Source organism: Syzygium oleosum, unplaced genomic scaffold (assembly GCF_021117445.2).
Source record: "Syzygium oleosum isolate NSW1041296 unplaced genomic scaffold, Sole_v2.1 Sole_v2.11, whole genome shotgun sequence".
Classification (NCBI taxonomy): domain Eukaryota; kingdom Viridiplantae; phylum Streptophyta; class Magnoliopsida; order Myrtales; family Myrtaceae; genus Syzygium; species Syzygium oleosum.
Window position 1 is genome coordinate 10,695,219 of NW_026607495.1, and position 17,755 is coordinate 10,712,973.

General features: G+C 45.8%; 1 protein-coding gene across 1 annotated transcript; it reads right to left on the minus strand.

Moving 5' to 3' along the window:
• Positions 1-6,815: 6,815 nt before the first annotated feature.
• On the minus strand, positions 6,816-7,803 carry LOC115667637 (uncharacterized). Its single transcript, XM_030589198.2, has 2 exons — positions 7,513-7,803; positions 6,816-7,433 (listed from the first exon to the last, which is right to left on the minus strand). The coding sequence occupies exons 1-2, from the start codon at positions 7,801-7,803 to the stop codon at positions 6,816-6,818; spliced, it is 909 nt and encodes a 302-aa protein (XP_030445058.2).
• Between the last annotated feature and the right edge of the window lie 9,952 nt (positions 7,804-17,755).

A 17,755-nucleotide genomic window follows, 5' to 3' on the forward strand; every position in this document is an offset into this window, starting at 1 on the left:
GCCAAGTTTAGTAAGTGTGAATTTTGGCTTAGTAAAGTAGCGTTCCTTGGACACATAGTTTCGGGAGACGGAATCTCAGTGGACCCAGCTAAGATCGAGGCAGTACTTAAGTGGCCTAGACCAACGTCCGTGACGGAAATTAGGAGTTTCTTGGGGTTGGCTGGCTATTATCGACGTTTTGTGGAAGGATTCTCATCGATAGCTATGTCACTAGCACGATTGCTTAAGAAGGAAGTCAAGTTTGAGTAGGATGATAAGTGTGAACGGAGTTTTCTGGAGCTGAAGCTCAGACTGACGACCGCTCCAGTGTTGACTATTCCATCTGGACCCAGAGGGTTTGAAGTCTACAGCGATGCTTCGCTAAGAGGACTCGGTTGTGTATTAATGCAACACGAAAAAGTAGTCGCGTATGCGTCGCGTCAGTTGAGACCTCATGAAATGAACTACCCGACGCACGTCTTGGAGCTGGTTGCTATTGTTTTTGCACTCAAGATTTGGAGGCACTACTTGTGCGGGGAAAAGTTCCAGATTTATACGGATCACCAGAGCCTCAAGTACTTATTCTCGTTGAAGGAATTGAATATGAGGCAGCGTAGGTGGATGGAACTTCTGAAAGACTACGATTGCGACATCATGTATCATCCTGGGAAAGCGAACCGAGTAGCGGATGCGCTAAGTCGCAAGTCGAGTATGGCGCACATAATGATCAAAGGGTGGACCTTGCTGGAAAGGCTCAGAGATTCAGAATTTAAGTTTGAGTTGAGCCATGTGTCGAACCTGTTGGCTACTTTGAGGATTGAACCGGAAATTCAAACCAAAGTTAAGGCACTACAGTCCGTGGATCAGGAAATTCAAAAGATGGTGGGAATGGATGCCGCTACAAGAAGGCCGGACTTCCAAGTGTCGGACGATGGGATTTTGAAATTTCGAGGGCGTTGGTGTATGCCCGATGATACCGAGCTTAAGGAAGAAATTCTAAGAGAAGCTCATCGCAGCAATTACAGTATCCACCCTGGCAGCACGAAAATGTACCAGAATCTACGACAACATTATTGGTGGAATGGAATGAAGAAAGATGTGGCCAGGCATGTGGCTAAGTGTCTGACGTGCCAACAAGTAAAGGCACAACACTGCAAACCAGGAGGACTATTGCGACCGTTAGAAATCCCAGAATGGAAGTGGGAACACATCACCATGGATTTCGTGACGGAGTTACCGAGAAGCCAGAGAGGACACGATTCTATATGGGTGATAGTGGATCGACTTACTAAGTTAGCGCATTTCCTGGCAGTGCGAAAGGACTTTGAGCTGGAAAAGTACGCAGAATTATATGTGTGACAAATAGTACGTCTTCATGGAGTACCAGTGACGATCACATCGGATCGTGATCCGAGGTTTACTGCGAATTTCTAAAGGAGTCTGCAAGTGGCCTTAGGCACCAAATTGCAATTCAATACGGCCTATCATCCGCAGACAGATGGCCAGTCGGAAAGGACGATTCAAACTCTGGAAGATATGTTGAGAGCCTGTGTATTGGATTTTCAAGGCAAATGGGAAGAGCAGTTGCATTTAGTGGAATTTGCCTATAATAACAGCTATCAGCAAAGTATCCAGATTGCACCATTCGAGGCCTTGTATGGTAGGGCATGCAGGACGCCAGTGTGCTGGGACGAAGTAGGTGAGCGAAGTATTACTGGCCCAGAGTTGGTGCAGCAGACAGTGGAAGCTGTCGAAATCATTCGAGAAAGGCTGAAGACAGCACAAAGTCGCCAGAAAAGCTACGCCGATCGAAAACGACAACCTTTGGAATTCCAAGTCGGAGATCACGTATTCCTCAAGGTGTCGCCAATGAAAGGGTTATCCCGATTCGGTAAGAAGGGAAAGCTAAGTCCGAGGTTTGTCGGACCATTTGAAATTCTGGAAAAGATTGGCGATATGGCATACCGACTTGCCTTGCCACCTAACCTATCCCAAGTGCACAATGTTTTCCACGTGTCGATGTTGAGAAAGTATGAACCAGATCCAACCCACATTTCATGATTCAAGGAGATAGATGTGGATGACAAGGTGTCGTACGTGAAAAGACCAGTCAGGATCGAAGATAGAAAAGATCGAGTGCTGAGGAACAAGACGATCCCAATGGTCAAAGTCGTCTGGGAGCACCACGGGACGGAAGGTGCCACTTGGGAAAGTGAAGAAGCTATGAGACGTCAACACCCCCACCTGTTTGAGGAGTAAGTGAAGATTTCAAATTTCGAGGACGAAATTTTCGTAAGGGGGGAAGAGTTGTAACATCCTGAATTTCGACCCGTTTTCGGGACCAATAAAGTGTATATTAATTCTCGTTTAATTTTAGTAAATCTCGCCCGGACTTGATCAATCGCGGGATACTAACCCAATGGGAATGGCTAAATAGGAAAAACGGTACGTGGACCGGGGACCCAATCGCGAATTGGGCACCGATTTCGAGAAACGCTGAGGAAATATTTTTGGCCAATGTAGGCCGATCTTAGGAAAGTGTCGGATTCGATTTAACCAACGATGTACAATCGGATCGCGGATGATTCCGCACGACCGAGAGTACACGTGGCGAACGAATCTCGAATTTAATCCGAACGATCGTGACCTCCGGTACTAGTGATAATTCCTCGCGTTCTCCCGAAAATCGATGCCATCACAACTCCGACAACCCTAGGTCGATACACGTAACCCCTAAACAGCCGCTCGTTAGTGAAAGGCCCTAAAATTTTAAAATAAGCGAATTTGATCGCGAAATTGGACCCGAACTTCGATGTCGAAATTTCGTGGACGTTGCGACTATTTTGCAAGGCCGATGTCATTTTTGAGTGGCCACACATATTTGGGATTGGTACGGTCGAAAAATGGAATTTCGACCCGGGATCGCAAAATTACCAAAATGCCCGTGTGCCCTAATTTCCCTATTCCGAATTTTGGCTTAATTATGGGCAATAATTGAGGATTTATTAAGTGGATAATTATTAGGATTTATTGATTTACTATTGTGCCCTTGCATTATTGGATAAGAAAGAATGCAAACCATTAGATGAGGGGCAATATGGTCCAACCCCTTGGATTAGTGACACTTGGATCCCACTCACCCACCTTTCACCACTTTTGACCCCCATCATCTCTCTCCTTTGGCCATTCTCTCCTCGTTTGTCCTCTCCTCCGCCGTTTCCCCTTCGGTAGATCATCACCGCTGGAGTCACACCGGCGCCGGCCACCGTCCGCCGTCATCGTCCGCCGCCGTCCAGCCATGCCACTGCCTTCGCCACCACCATCCTCAGCCGACCATCTCATCTCTCTCCTCCCTTTTGGCCGTGAACCGCCATCCCCGTCACCGTTCGCCGCCGGGAAGCCGAGCACGCCGGAGTGCCGATCGCCACCGTTCCGCGCCGCCGTGTACCACCCTCACCCTCACCTCACCGTCCTTCCCCTGTTCTGGCCGTGAGGACGCCGGCCAAGAAACCGCCTAGGCGCCGCCGTTCAGTCCAGCCGAGAAGGACCGCCGCCCGTACGTCGTCGCGTTGCCGTCCGTGCAGCAGCCGCCGCCCACGCCGAGCACCGCCAACCTTCACCGACCAGTAGCATCATCATCACTGCCGCTCGTTCCCATCGACCCGATTTAGATTAGGCGAGTATTTAATCCCTAATCTTTAATTAGTCTAAAATGTATTTCTAGATAGGTGAATTTAGAGTTCAATTAGATGGAAATTGGCTTGATTATGGGCTAATTGAGTACTAGTTGTGACGCCCCCACCTCGGGGTCATTAACGTGACGTCCCGTTCATTATTATCTTTCTTTACACACGAGCGGAAGCATAATATCGAGACAATCACATTCAAAACAACAGCGGAAATTTAGACAAGCAGCATCATGAACAAAGCTTATATTTACAGTGCATGAAAACATATTAAATACAGGCCCTTCGGGCCATGGCAAACAACATATATTTTCATAGCCGACTGAGTAACAAAACTCGGCTTGGGTTATCCTATACCCACTACGGCTTCTCGCTACTCGCTTCTTCACCTCCACCCCGGTCCCGTCCGCCTGGCCATCTTACATCCCACCCGTGGCTTTATCTCGGAGCCGGCCCGCCCTGAGGTACCAAGTTCGTTAGGCCCTCATCGAACGTCTCAAGCATCGTGATTCGACGGTAGGCGCGGTCTTTACTGACATCTATCACGGTGAGCACTTCGGCTCTCTGCTCCACGGGATTGCCAACGCGGGCTAGGGGAGACGCCATCCTACGAACCTGAAAAAGGGGAAACCACGGGGGATGAGTCGGGGAGACTCAGCAAGTGAAAACACTAATATCAAGCAAGGATGAGACAATCGTCGTTCACACAAGTCAATTCTTACCGTACCGGCATCAATGGCATTTCAAATAGCAAAGTCATGCTACGAAATCAACCAAACAAACATCAAACGTGAGTATCACACGTGAACATCATTAGATGAGAAACAACGAACAACCATGAAACCAAGAAACGGGTCAACCAACCCATGTTACAACGTATCGCAACTTCCTTTCCCGATATTAGGGAATTCACTTACACAACGACAAATAAAACTAGGGAACGGGGGGGGGGGGGGGGGGGTCGAGACGGGTGAGCTCGGGAAATTTCGGGCTCTTTCCTTGCTTCCTCCTTATTTGGTCGACCAAGACGAGGCCTACCAAGGCCAAACCGTGGCTCTTGGATGGGAACGAGTAGGAACACGGGCCGGTTCGGGGTTGGTTTTGGGCGTGAGCTTCTCGGCCAAAGTGAGAAAACAAGAACAAAGGAAGAAGAAGGAGATGCTGGCGTGAGATTGGAGGATGGCGTGAGAGAGGAGGAGGGGGGGGGGACTTCACGTGAGGCTTCTTGCTTCCTTATAGACAAATAAGCTTGGAGAAGAAGCCAAGTATTAATGTGCACAATAGTCATGATGGCCTTGCTTGAGTCATGGCATATGTCATCCAGGTTTTTATGAGCATTTATGGGTTAAATGATGAAGGCTAAGACTCATCCTTTCCCTATTGGTTCTCTCTCTCTCTCTCTCTTTTCCTTCCTCACGGCCGAATGGCCTTCACGTTGGTTCCCTTGGCAAGGCCATAATGATAGGACCTCCAAAGTCTAATGTTATTAATGCTTGTCATCATGAAATAGGGCTTCTAAGTCAAGGGCCATTTAATGGCATTAATGAAACTTAATGATGGAAGCTTGAAGGAGAAGGTTTGACCATGACAAAGCCTTATCTTCTAGTTTCTTCCCAACCAAACAAACACGGAGCCTATTTCGGTCTTCTAGAAATGTCGGTTCGGCTCACAATGACTCAGCACCATCAGTTTGCACAATAACAACTAATCGACACTCAAGTCGTAAACCCGCATCATAATCAATTCCTTGATTTCCGAGGGTTTTCTACGACAAAACACGTATAATAATCTCATTCAACCCGAGGTTCGGCGCGGAAATGTCCTTAAATATCACCAAAAGACATCAAGTTGAGATTCCAACGTTCTCAAATAGAAATTGATAAATCTTGGAAATCTTATAAAACCGAACAGCTTTGCACCGTTCACGAAATCGATCTTGAAAATATAGTAAATGGACTCCGAAAATTCTCAAATTTGAATATATCATAAACAAGACTTTACCAAACATTTCTTGTGAAGAACACAAATTCGGAATCTTTCTGTAAACACCATTTTTAGTAGCTCAAAGACAGACTAAAAACAGTTCGCTGAAACGAGACTCTGGTTTCTCAAATTAAGCTTTGTCCAGAATCCAAATCATCTCGGAAAATTCCCAAATTTATACACGTTATAGGAAAGGACGTTCTCAACAAGTTTTTTGAAGGAAAATTTTCCAAAATCGTCCCAGAAAATCTTGTAGAAAATCAAGACAGTGTGAACATCACCGAAATACCCATTCTGGACAGTTTTACACGGTCCGAAAATCAAGCCATCGTACCACTCATATCAATTCCAAAAATTCTGAAATTAAAGTATGTAAAACTTCATGATATTTGGAACAACTTTTAAGAAGAAAGTGTTTGGAAATTCGGATTACAAAAGTCTCCCCAAAAATAACAAAACGAAGGGGTACCAAGGATCCGAAATATCGTTTTCCAAAACAAGAGTAAAAATTTGGTTCCAATTGGAAAACTACCAAACTTAAACCATAGCCATTTTCCAGGGACTGAAATTGAGGATGTGACAATTCTTCCCCTCTAAAAAAATTTCGTCCTCGAAATTTAAAATGTACCTGGGATTTAACTTACCTTTCCTTTCGAAGTGTGACGCACCCCTCATTAGTGACACCTTCGGAAAGACATAGTCGCCTACCTGAAACTTAAGCGATTTCTGGCGCTTGTCAGCCTAATTCTTTTACCGACTTGTGCCGTCCTAAGTTTTTCTCTACTTATCTGGACAGCATCTAAGGCGAGTGGGACTAGCGCTGGACCCCTGACCTTCTTTTCCTGACCTCGTTCCAATAGACCGGAGTTCTGCAAGCTCGATCGTATAATGCCTCGAATGGTGCCATCTTGATGCTTTGCTGATAACCGTTATTACAGTTGGATTCTACCTTCCTTTCTGAAGGTAGCCTTATTTAGCTTTTTCGGAAAACGTTGAAAATTTTCTTGATGGAAAATCTTCTAGCTTTGGCTTCCCACGCTTCCGCTGCGCCACTCTGATTTATCCTTAAATATTTCTTATACTTGCTTGGATCTTTTAGTACATTGAAACGTCGTACATAAATACTATGATAAAACAGTACCAGTACAGTTCCAGTCACTCGATTTATCAAGTCTCCGTAATAACATTCTCGGAGTTTTCCACTTCCTCTTGAGTAATTGCATAAATCCTTCCTTGAGCTGGAGGACGATTATCATGCGATGGAACTTCTTTTTGTTGCATCGCCTGTGGTTGTTGTGACTGCTTCACTTGCTGTCGTTGCGGGCAGTCCTTTATGCAGTGGCCTTGTTGACCATAGCCGAAACATGCTCCCGTTTGTTTTGGACACGGAGCATTTCCATGAAACCTTCCACAAGTACGGCATGCATCGCCTGCAGTGGAAATTGGCTTCTGATTTTTTATCTTCTTGTTGGGAGTGGAGAAACGATTTTCTCCCGACATCGGTCTCTTGTCATGATGCTGATTGGATTGAGAAGTCGGATGATACGGCTTTCCTTGGTTAGTCGCCGTGGTAGCTCGTTCCAAGGACTCTTTCTCCACCAGCTGCGCTCGTTCATACAGCTCGTTGTAATCCTTGAGGTTCAGCGGCACCAACTGTCTCCGGATGTCTGGGTTCAAACCGTCTCGGAATCTTTTTGCCCTTTCCACTGGATCTTCAATAAGTTTAAGGGCGTACCTCGACAGTTGAGCGAACCTTGCTTTGTACTGGTCCACCGTCATGTTGTTCTGTTGAAGTTGCAAGAATTCCTTCATCTTTCGATCGCGAGCACATTCGGAAAAAATACTTTCCGTTGAATGCTTCAACGAAAGCATTCCAGTTGACAGCAGCATTTTCTGGGAACACGATTTCCTTGGTCGCTTTCCACCAATAGCTGGCATTACCTTGCAGTTGATAGGCTGCTAAGGTAACTTTCTCTTCCTCAGAACATCTCAAAAGCTCAAATGCCTTCTGGAGTTCATCGATCCAGGATTCCGCTTCTTCGGGATCTCCAGTTCCGATAAACTTCGGGGGTTGGAGCTTCAGGAATTGCTCGACCAATCCGTGCATCGTACGGCCACCATTTCCATTTGCTGCCACATTCTCAGCATTAGGCATTCGTTGTTGGGCCTACTGTCCCAACAGTTCTCCTACGGTCGCCAGAGCCTACAGAATTCCGTCTATTCGGGGGTCTTGATTTGACTTCCCCTTCGAGGTCAAGGTCGCAGTCGGGTTCCGAGCACTCATATTGGTATTCTAAGGGGTCTTTCTACAACACAAGAATAGGTCAGTGGTCACAAACAAATATTAGCACACAACCTATTCAACCACAATCAATCATTCACATGCGCAGGGGTGTTTCCTAGCTAACTACCCCAACTTCAGCGCACCTTTTCACTCCAGGTCTTTATTTCCGTTTGGATTTCAGAATCGTTCTCCCCCATTCAGTGCATAGTTCGGTTTCTTCCTCTCTTACCCATCATCTTAGAAGCCTGCCAGGAGCCGCACTTTGTTCAGGTCTTCAACCCCGGCGACCACTCTTGCTAGAAGCCGCACCTTGGTCAGGCCTCATGCCCCGGCGTCCACTTCATAGCCAAGAGCCGCTCTTTGATCAGGTTCTACCTCGGCGACCACTCCCCGCCCTCATCAGATTTTGTCCTTTTAGGATTCCACAGCCTCTTCTTGGCTCAACACCGAACTTGCACTTACTGGAGGGGAACCTGCTCTGATACCAAATTAAATTGTGACGCCCCCACCTCGGGGTCATTAACGTGATGTCCCGTTCATTATTATCTTTCTTTACACACGAGCGGAAGCATAATATCGAGACAATCACATTCAAAACAACAGCGGAAATTTAGACAAGCAGCGTCATGAACAAAGCTTATATTTACAGTGCATGAAAACATATTAAATACAGGCCCTTCGGGCCATGGCAAACAACACATATTTTCATAGCCGACTGAGTAACAAAACTCGGCTTGGGTTATCCTATACCCACTACGGCTTCTCGCTACTCGCTTCTTCACCTCCACCCTAGTCCCGTCCGCCTGGCCATCTCACATCCCACCCGTGACTTTATCCAGGAGCCGGCCCGCCCTGAGGCACCAAGTCCGTTAGGCCCTCATCGAACGTCTCAAGCGTCGTGATTCGATGGTAGGCGCGGTCTTTATTGACATCTATCAAGGTGAGCACTTCGGCTCTCTACTCCACAGGATTGCCAAAGCGGGCTGGGGGAGACGCCATCCTACGGACCTGAAAAAGGGGAAACAACGGGGGATGAATCGGGGAGACTCAGCAAGTGAAAACACTAATATCAAGCGAGGACGAGACAATCATCGTTCACATAAGTCAATTCTTACCGTACCGGCATCAATGGCATTTCAAATAGCAAAGTCATGCTACGAAATCAACCAAACAAACATCAAACGTGAGTATCACACGTGAACATCATTAGATGAGAAACAACGAACAACCATGAAACCAAGAAACGGGTCAACCAACCCATGTTACAACGTATCGCAACTTCCTTTCCCGATATTAGGGAATTCACTTACACAACGACAAATAAAACTAAGGAACGGGGGGGGGTCGATACGGGTGAGCTCGGGAAATTTCGGGCTCTTTCCTTGCTTCCTCCTTATTTGGCCGACCAAGACGAGGCCTACCAAGGCCAAACCGTGGCTCTTGGATGGGAACGAGTAGGAACACGGGCCGGTTTGGGGTTGGTTTTGGGCGTGAGCTTCTCGGCCAAAGTGAGAAAACAAGAACAAAGGAAGAAGAAGGAGATGCTGGCGTGAGATTGGAGGATGGCGTGAGAGAGGATGAGGGGGGGGGGGGGGGGACTTCACGTGAGGCTTCTTGCTTCCTTATAGACAAATAAGCTTGGAGAAGAAGCCAAGTATTAATGTGCACAATAGTCATGATGGCCTTGCTTGAGTCATGGCATATGTCATCCAGGTATTTATGAGCATTTATGGGTTAAATGATGAAGGCTAAGACTCATCCTTTCCCTATTGGTTCTCTCTCTCTCTCTCTTTTCCTTCCTCACGGCCGAATGGCCTTCACGTTGGTTCCCTTGGCAAGGCCATAATGATAGGACCTCCAAAGTCTAATGTTATTAATGCTTGTCATCATGAAATAGGGCTTCTAAGTCAAGGGCCATTTAATGGCATTAATGAAACTTAATGATGGAAGCTTGAAGGAGAAGCTTTGACCATGACAAAGCCTTATCTTCTAGTTTCTTCCCAACCAAACAAACACGGAGCCTATTTCGGTCTTCTAGAAATGTCGGTTCGGCTCACAATGACTCAGCACCATCAGTTTGCACAATAACAACTAATCGACACTCAAGTCGTAAACCCGCATCATAATCAATTCCTTGATTTCCGAGAGTTTTCTACGACAAAACACGTATAATAATCTCATTCAACCCGAGGTTCGGCGCGGAAATGTCCTTAAATATCACCAAAAGACATCAAGTTAAGATTCCAACGTTCTCAAATAGAAATTGATAAATCTTGGAAATCTTATAAAACCGAACAGCTTTGCACTGTTCACGAAATCGAGCTTAAAAATATAGTAAATGGACTCCAAAAATTCTCAAATTTGAATATATCGTAAATAAGACTTTACCAAACATTTCTCGTGAAGAACACAAATTCGGAATCTTTCTGTAAACACCATTTTTAGTAGCTCAAAGACAGACTAAAAACAGTTCGCTGAAACGGGACTCTGGTTTCTCAAATTAAGCTTTGTCCAGAATCGAAATCATCTCGGAAAATTCCCAAATTTATACACGTTATAGGAAAGGACATTCTCAACAACTTTTTTGAAGGAAACTTTTCCAAAATCGTCCCAGAAAATCTTGTAGAAAATCAAGACAGTGTGAACATCACCGAAATACCCATTCTGGGCAGTTTTACACGGTCCGAAAATCAGGCCATCGTACCACTCATATCAATTCCAAAAATTCTGAAGTTAAATTATGTAAAACGTCATGATATTTGGAACAACTTTGAAGAAGAAAGTGTTTGGAAATACGGATCACAAAAGTCTCCCCAAAAATAACAAAAGGAAGGGGTACCAAGGATCCGAAATATCGTTTTCCAAAACAAGAGTAAAAATTTGGTTCCAATTGGAAAACTACCAAACTTAAACCATAGCCATTTTCCAGGGACTGAAATTGAGGATGTGACACTAGTTGATTATGTGGTATAATTGGGACTTAATAAGTTGATTAGGAGGTGGATTAGTGACCTAATGATGGTTGTTTGGTGGCTGTCCTCTTTGGATCCGAATTTGATTAAAATTTACTAAGTTAAGGTTAATTGGATTATTGTCATGATTGGTCCGAATTGATCGATTCAATGACTAATGGGTACCTGATTGGGTTCAATTGTGTGATGGCACGTGTGTATATTTGTTGGCCAAGATTGATTTGATATTATTGGGCCTTGATTGTGCAAGTTTGTGTGCACTAAGGTTATGAATTGTGTGCCGTACCGATTTATGTTTAATTGGAAATTGGGCATGCCGATGAAATACTGATTGAGTATATTATGGCACAATTGAACATGTTAGTAATCTTGGAGTGCATGCCCGTGATTGGAATTGGTACTCATTATGCATCGTGTGATCACTAAGGGCCTTCGGGTCGGCTTATAACTGTGGCATTCGGGTCGATTTATAATCGTTGGCCTTCGGGTCGGTATATATGTGGGCCTACGGGTCGGGCCTTAAGCGTTTTTTCGCGGGTCGAAATATTTGTTGGCCTTCGGGTCGTGGCCTCCGGGTCGATTTATAACTGAAGCGAGTTGCATATCGGAGTGCATTGCATGAGCATGCGTATGGCATACGCGTGACCAGTGTGTGCGCGTATGTGCCGTGAACATTATTATAAATGCCTAACCTGCAGGGTCATTGTTTGAGAGATCTGGACCATGGGCCTAGGTCAATTATTGTAATGTTTATGGTACACTATTATGTGTGTTTTGTTCGCTTGTCAGGAGATGCATGTTAGCCTAGTTTGGGTTTAGGGATTTCTACTTGCTGAGATTCGTCTCACGGTTGTTGGAAACCGATATTTCAGACCCCCGGCAGTGAGGATGGCAGAGCCGCTTGTGCGTTTTGGGATTCCCCACTTCATCGAGAAGACGATGTCGGTACATCCCGTAGGGGACGGGAACATGTACATTAGATACTATACGCTAGTATGGGTAGATGTTGGGGAGTTAGAATCTGCAATCCATGAGTATGTTGCCTGGTGCTATAGAACGTTTAATGGGGAGGAGACCGGACCCCTTTGGACTTTCGATATCCGGGGGAAGAACAGCATTGGTGCCAAAACTTGTGTACGGAGGCCACTTTGGTGCCAAAACTTTCAATAGGATCACTTAAGTGCTAAAAGTTGTGAAAAACGATCACTTAAGTGCCACTTCGCCGGAAATCTGACGTGGCATTTTTTTATTAATTTCTCAAGCTGATGTGGCTCGCCGGAGGCTGATGTGGCATTTCTTTTCTTTTCTTTTTTCCTTTTCTTTCTTTTTTCTTTCTTTTCTTTTTTTTTCCTTTTCTTTCTTTTTTCCTTTCTTTCCTTTTTTTTTCTTTTCTTTCTTCTTATTTCCAATGGCCGGCGTCCGGCCACTGGCCATGGCCGGCCTCGCCGGGCCTCGCCTTCCTCCGGGCGAGGCCCGGCGAGGTCGCCGTGGCTTCGGCGAGGGTCGGCCTCGCCAGACTCCGGCGAGGCGAGCCTCGCCGGGGCTCGCCCGCCTGTGCGAGGGTCGAGGTCGCTCGGGCAGGGCGAACCCCGGCGAGGGCTCGCCTCGCCAGATCCGGCAAGGCCGGCCCTCGCCGAGGCCACGGCTGCCTCGCCGGAGGAAGGCGATGCCCTGCGAGGCTGGCCATGGCCGATGGCCGGTGGCCGGACGCCGGCCATCGGAAATAAGAAGAAAGAAAAGAAAAAAAAAAGAAAAGAAAGAAGAAAATCAGAAAAAAAATATTTAAAAAATTGAATTATACACATGGAAATGCCACGTGTCATTAAAATTTAAATATAAAAGCCACGTATTAAATTTGATCAGAATTTCTCGCCGTTGGCACTTAAGTGATCGTTTTTTCTCCGATTTGGCACTTAAGTGATCGCCGGCGTAAACTTTTGGCACTTAAGTGATCCAAATGAAAGTTTTGGCACCAAATTGGCCTCCGTACACAAGTTTTGGCACCAATGCTGTTCTTCCCCCTTCGATATCCCGTTAACAGGAAGGGTGAGATTGATCCCCAGTGTCCCAATGGAGATATAGTAGACCCCGCCACTTCAGAAGAGAAGGGTATGAGCTCCAAAGGCGTTCCTATGGAGAACGAGGCTGATGAGGTCGAGCCGATGGACATGAAGCCGGATGATGATGAGTTGGAGCAGCCGATGGAGGAGGACCCCGAGCCTGAGGCGATGGATGCAGAGGACGAGCCCGAGGAGGCTGAGTCCGAGTTAGACTCGTTGGATTCTAATGAGGAGCTACCAGATAGTTCTTCTTCGTCAGAGTCTTTTGGTTCTGACCTGGACTGGGTCCCTTAGGTTGACCTTAGCATTAGATAGAGCGGCTGTTCCTTTTTGACTGAAGCCGTCTTAGCTCAGTAACCTTTGGCCACTAACCCCTTTTTGACCTTAGTGGCCGTGGATCGTTTTTTGTGGTAGTCTGTACTCCCCGTAAATGGATATTGTATCTACTTTTAATAGTAATCAAATGTATATGTTTTTAATCATAACGATCTTTCGTGTTGTGCTATCCTTGATTATCATGTTTATTGTACGGGTGTATATATATTTATATACGTCGCTTTCGCATGTGTATTGTTTCTCTGAGTGTTGGGTGTTGGGTCGGCAACGCGTCCTGGGACATCGCAACAAATTCGACCTTCGTGGGGATGCTCGTGTTTCGTGAGGTACGGGGCGTGACATTAAGATCTTGAGGGACACTTTGTAAGAGTGATTGTGTGAGATAGAGAGTCCTATCATACACAAGAGTGCTGTCACTCAGAAGCTGTAATTCCTCTTGATTACATAGTGAAATCCAGCCAATAGGCTGTTAGCGTGGGAGAGTGGATGTAGGCTTGCTATAAGCCGACCACTATAAACTTGTGTGCAGTTTTTATATCCCTTATCTCTTACTTTACATACTGCACATCAAGAGCACTGTCTATTTAAACTGTTTTGAATCTGAATTTTATTCAGACTCAATTGTGGTCAATCATTTCCGCTTAAATTGATCAATTGTGGTCAATCATTTCCCCTCTAGGTGATCCTTACTAGCTACATCATATGGAAGCCCGTTTTTGGAGTAGAAGCGTGACGTTAAACCCTTGACCATCAACCCCTTTTCTAATTGGTTGGTCCTATAGGAAGTACAGTATTGGTTTATAAATATACTAATTTCATGGGGTAAAGGATAAGGATGTAATGTACAAAAACATCTTGTTGATATGTTTATGGATGGTTGTTTTCTTGCACTATTCTTGTCTTTTTAATTATCAGGAGTTTAGTACACGTTTCCGCATGCTAATAATTGAAAGATAAAATGAATGGGTCGGCGACGCGTCCTGGGACATTGCAACATAACGACCATAAAGGGATGTTCATTTGCCCGTGGGTGTGGGGCGTGACATCCCTGTTTAATTGATATCAGAGCAAGGTCAGCTCGATCAGAGTTTGGTTGACACTTGGAGTGATAAGGAGCGATGGGTTTTGGGATAGTTAGTTAGGAAAATATCTTATGCTTGTGATTGGATTATATCTTATGTTATATAAGGTGTTCATCTGTGATTCGCTGCTGAAGATTGATTGACTTGAGTAGGCGATATAGGTTTCTGATTCCTTGATGGAATTATGAAACGGGATTCTTACGACTCTTGTAAGATGAGCTACCGTGGGAGAGGAACTCGAGGTTGGCCTAATGCTCAGGCAAGAGCACCAGGGGATCCAGACATGGCGGGAGTCCTGAGGACCTTAGAGAACATTGGAAATATGATCGAGCAGCAGGCCCAGAATCAAGCAGCAGCTGCTGCTACCACTGCCGCTGCCACTGCCGTCCCTAATGAAGTCCCGGCAGCTGGAGAGAGGTGTAACGATCGACCAATGCATAAACTGGTCGAGCAATTTCTGAAGTTGAAGCCGCCAAAGTTTACTGGTGCGGAGATCCAGAGGCAGCAACCCTCTGGGTCAGGGAGTTGGAAAAGACTTTTGCGTTACTAAGGTGCTCTGAGGAGGAAGAGGTGACGTTAGCGATTTACCAGCTTCAGGGTAACGCTAGTACTTGGTGGGAAGCCACACAGAGAAGAGTCTTTCCTGAAGGTACGGTTCCGGAGTGGAATGCCTTCGTGGAAGCGTTTAATGGGAAATATTTCTCAGATTACGCAAGAGAGCATAAAATGAATGAGTTCCAACGGCTTCGTCAAAATCAGTTGTTGGTCGATCATTACGAGGCGAAGTTTGCCGAGCTTTCTAAGTATGCCCCGAGATTGGTTGAAGACCCGATCGATAGGGCAAGGAGATTTAGGGATGGTCTGAAATTGGAAATCAAGGACCAGCTGGTGCCCTTGAACCTGAACGATTACGATGAGCTATATGAGCAGGCTTAGCTGATTGAGAGGAATATAATGGAATGGGTAGCCGCATCTGGGTCGCGGTTTGTGCCGAATAGGGATCAGCATCGGTTTGGGAAAAAGCCAATGACTGGAGGAAAGTATTCCATCCCTCCCAACCGGAAGAATGGCGTGGGAAAGCCAGCGCACAGTAACAATAATGGCTTATATCGATTCTGTGGAAAGCGCCATGGATCAGCCCCATGTCCTGCTAGGATGAAAGCCTGTTTTGGATGTCGTCAGCAGGGCCACCAAGTGAGGAACTGTCCATACAGGCCGACAGGAGCGCAAGCGCCGCCACCACCTTTGCAGATAGGACAACCATCCGGGAATGCTCCGCAGAACAATCTGAGTCGGCCTCCTGTGCAAGGAAAAGTGTACGCTGTAACGCCCCGACCTCGGGGTCATTAACGTGATGTCCCGTTCATTATTATCTTTAACAACAAGCGGAAGCATTTCTCGGGACAATCACAATCAATACACAGCGGAAATAAGACAAGCAGCATCATGAGCAAACCTTATGTTTCCAATGCATGCAAACATGTTTTAACAAGCCCTTCGGGTCATGGCAAATAACACATATTTCATAGCCGACTACAAATGGCAAAACTTGACTTGGGTTATCCTATACCCACTACGGCTTCTCACTACTCGCTTCTTCACCTCCACCCCGGTCCCGTCTGCCTGGCCATCTCACATCCCACCCGTGGCTTTATCCCGGAGCCGGCCCGCCCGCACCGCCAAAGCACCGTTGAACCTACGCACGGATGAGGCACCAAGTCCGTTAGGCCCTCATCGAATCGTCACAAGCATCGTGATTTGGCGATAGGAACGGTCTTCTCTGACATCTATCGCGGTGAGCACTTCGGCTCGCTGCTCCACGGGATGGCCAATGCGGGCTGGGGGAGATGCCGTCCGTAGTCCGTTCGACCATCCTATGGACCTGAGAGGGAAAAACGGGGGATGAGTCGGGGAGACTCAGCAAGTGAAAACACTAATATTAAGCGAGGATATATCGATCGCCGTTAACATAAGTCGGCCCTTACCGCACCCGCATCAATGGCAGATCAATAGCAAAGGTCAAACAAGAGAACATCACGCATGGCCACATCGTGCACACTTTACAAACCAAGGCTCGGTTCTATCTCAAAACAACATCAAACATGAAACATGATCAAATCGAGAAATGAACCAACTACCACCAACCAAACGACCGAGAAATGGTCCAAGCAAACCACGTCACAACGCATCTCAACATCCTTTCCCGATATTAGGGAATCCACTTACACTTAACGAAACCAGAACTAGAGAGTAGAAAATGGATGGGAAAGACGACGGCCTCGGGATCTCGGCAACTCACAGTGTCGACCTCTTTCTTTTCTTTCCCTTGACTTTCTCTCTCTCGGTTTTCTCTTTTTCTTTTTCTCTCTTGGCCGAATGGCCTCTCTCTCTCTCTCTCTCTTTCTCCCTCACGGCTATTCTCTCTCTTTCTCTCTCTTTCTCTTTGGCCGAATGGCCCTCTTCCTATTTATAGAGAGACAAACTTGGGCCAAAGCTTGGATGAGGTAAGCGCACGTGTCATCGGGACGATGAGGTAAGCGAGCGTGTCATCCAAGGATGAGGTCATGGCTTAGGTCATTTGGGGCATGAGGTCATTGCTTACCTCACATGGCCATTAAGGCATGCCAAACTTGCTCACCAAGCTTAGGAGTCAAGGCTTGCTCCTCAAGCTTTAACCATTTCTAGACTCTTCCAAGTCCAACTTGTTCCTCAAGTTTTTGACCAACTTGCTTATCAAGCTTAGACTAACTTGCTCACCACTTCTTGACTCTCTAGAGTCTTCTAAGTCACAACTTGTTCTCTAGAAGGCCTAAATTCGAAATTCCAATGTTCTCTACCAAAACCGGACAGCTTTGCACTGTTCACGAAATCAGACTTGAAAATATAGTAAATCAACTTAGAAAATTCTCAAATTTGAATATGTCATAAACAAGACCTTAACAAATATTTTTCATGCAGAACACAAAATCTGAATCTGTCTACAAACACCATTTTTAGTAGCTCGAAGACAGACTAAAAACAGTTCACTGGAACAGCATTCTTGTTTCTCAAAGTAAGCTCTTTCCAGAATCCAAATCATCTCGTAAAATTCCCAAATTTATACACGTTATAGAAAAGGAAGTTCTCAACAACTTTTATGTAGGAAACTTTTCCAAAATCGGCCCATAAAATCTTGTAGAAAATAAATACGGTGTGAACATCACCGAAATACCCATTCTGGGCAGTTTTACACGGTCCGAAAATCAGTCCATCCTACTACTCATATCAACTCCAAAAATTATGAAATTAAAGTATGTAAAACTTCAAGATTTTTGAAACAACTTTCAAGAAGAAATTATTCTGAAATTCGGATCACAAAAGTATCCCCAAAAAT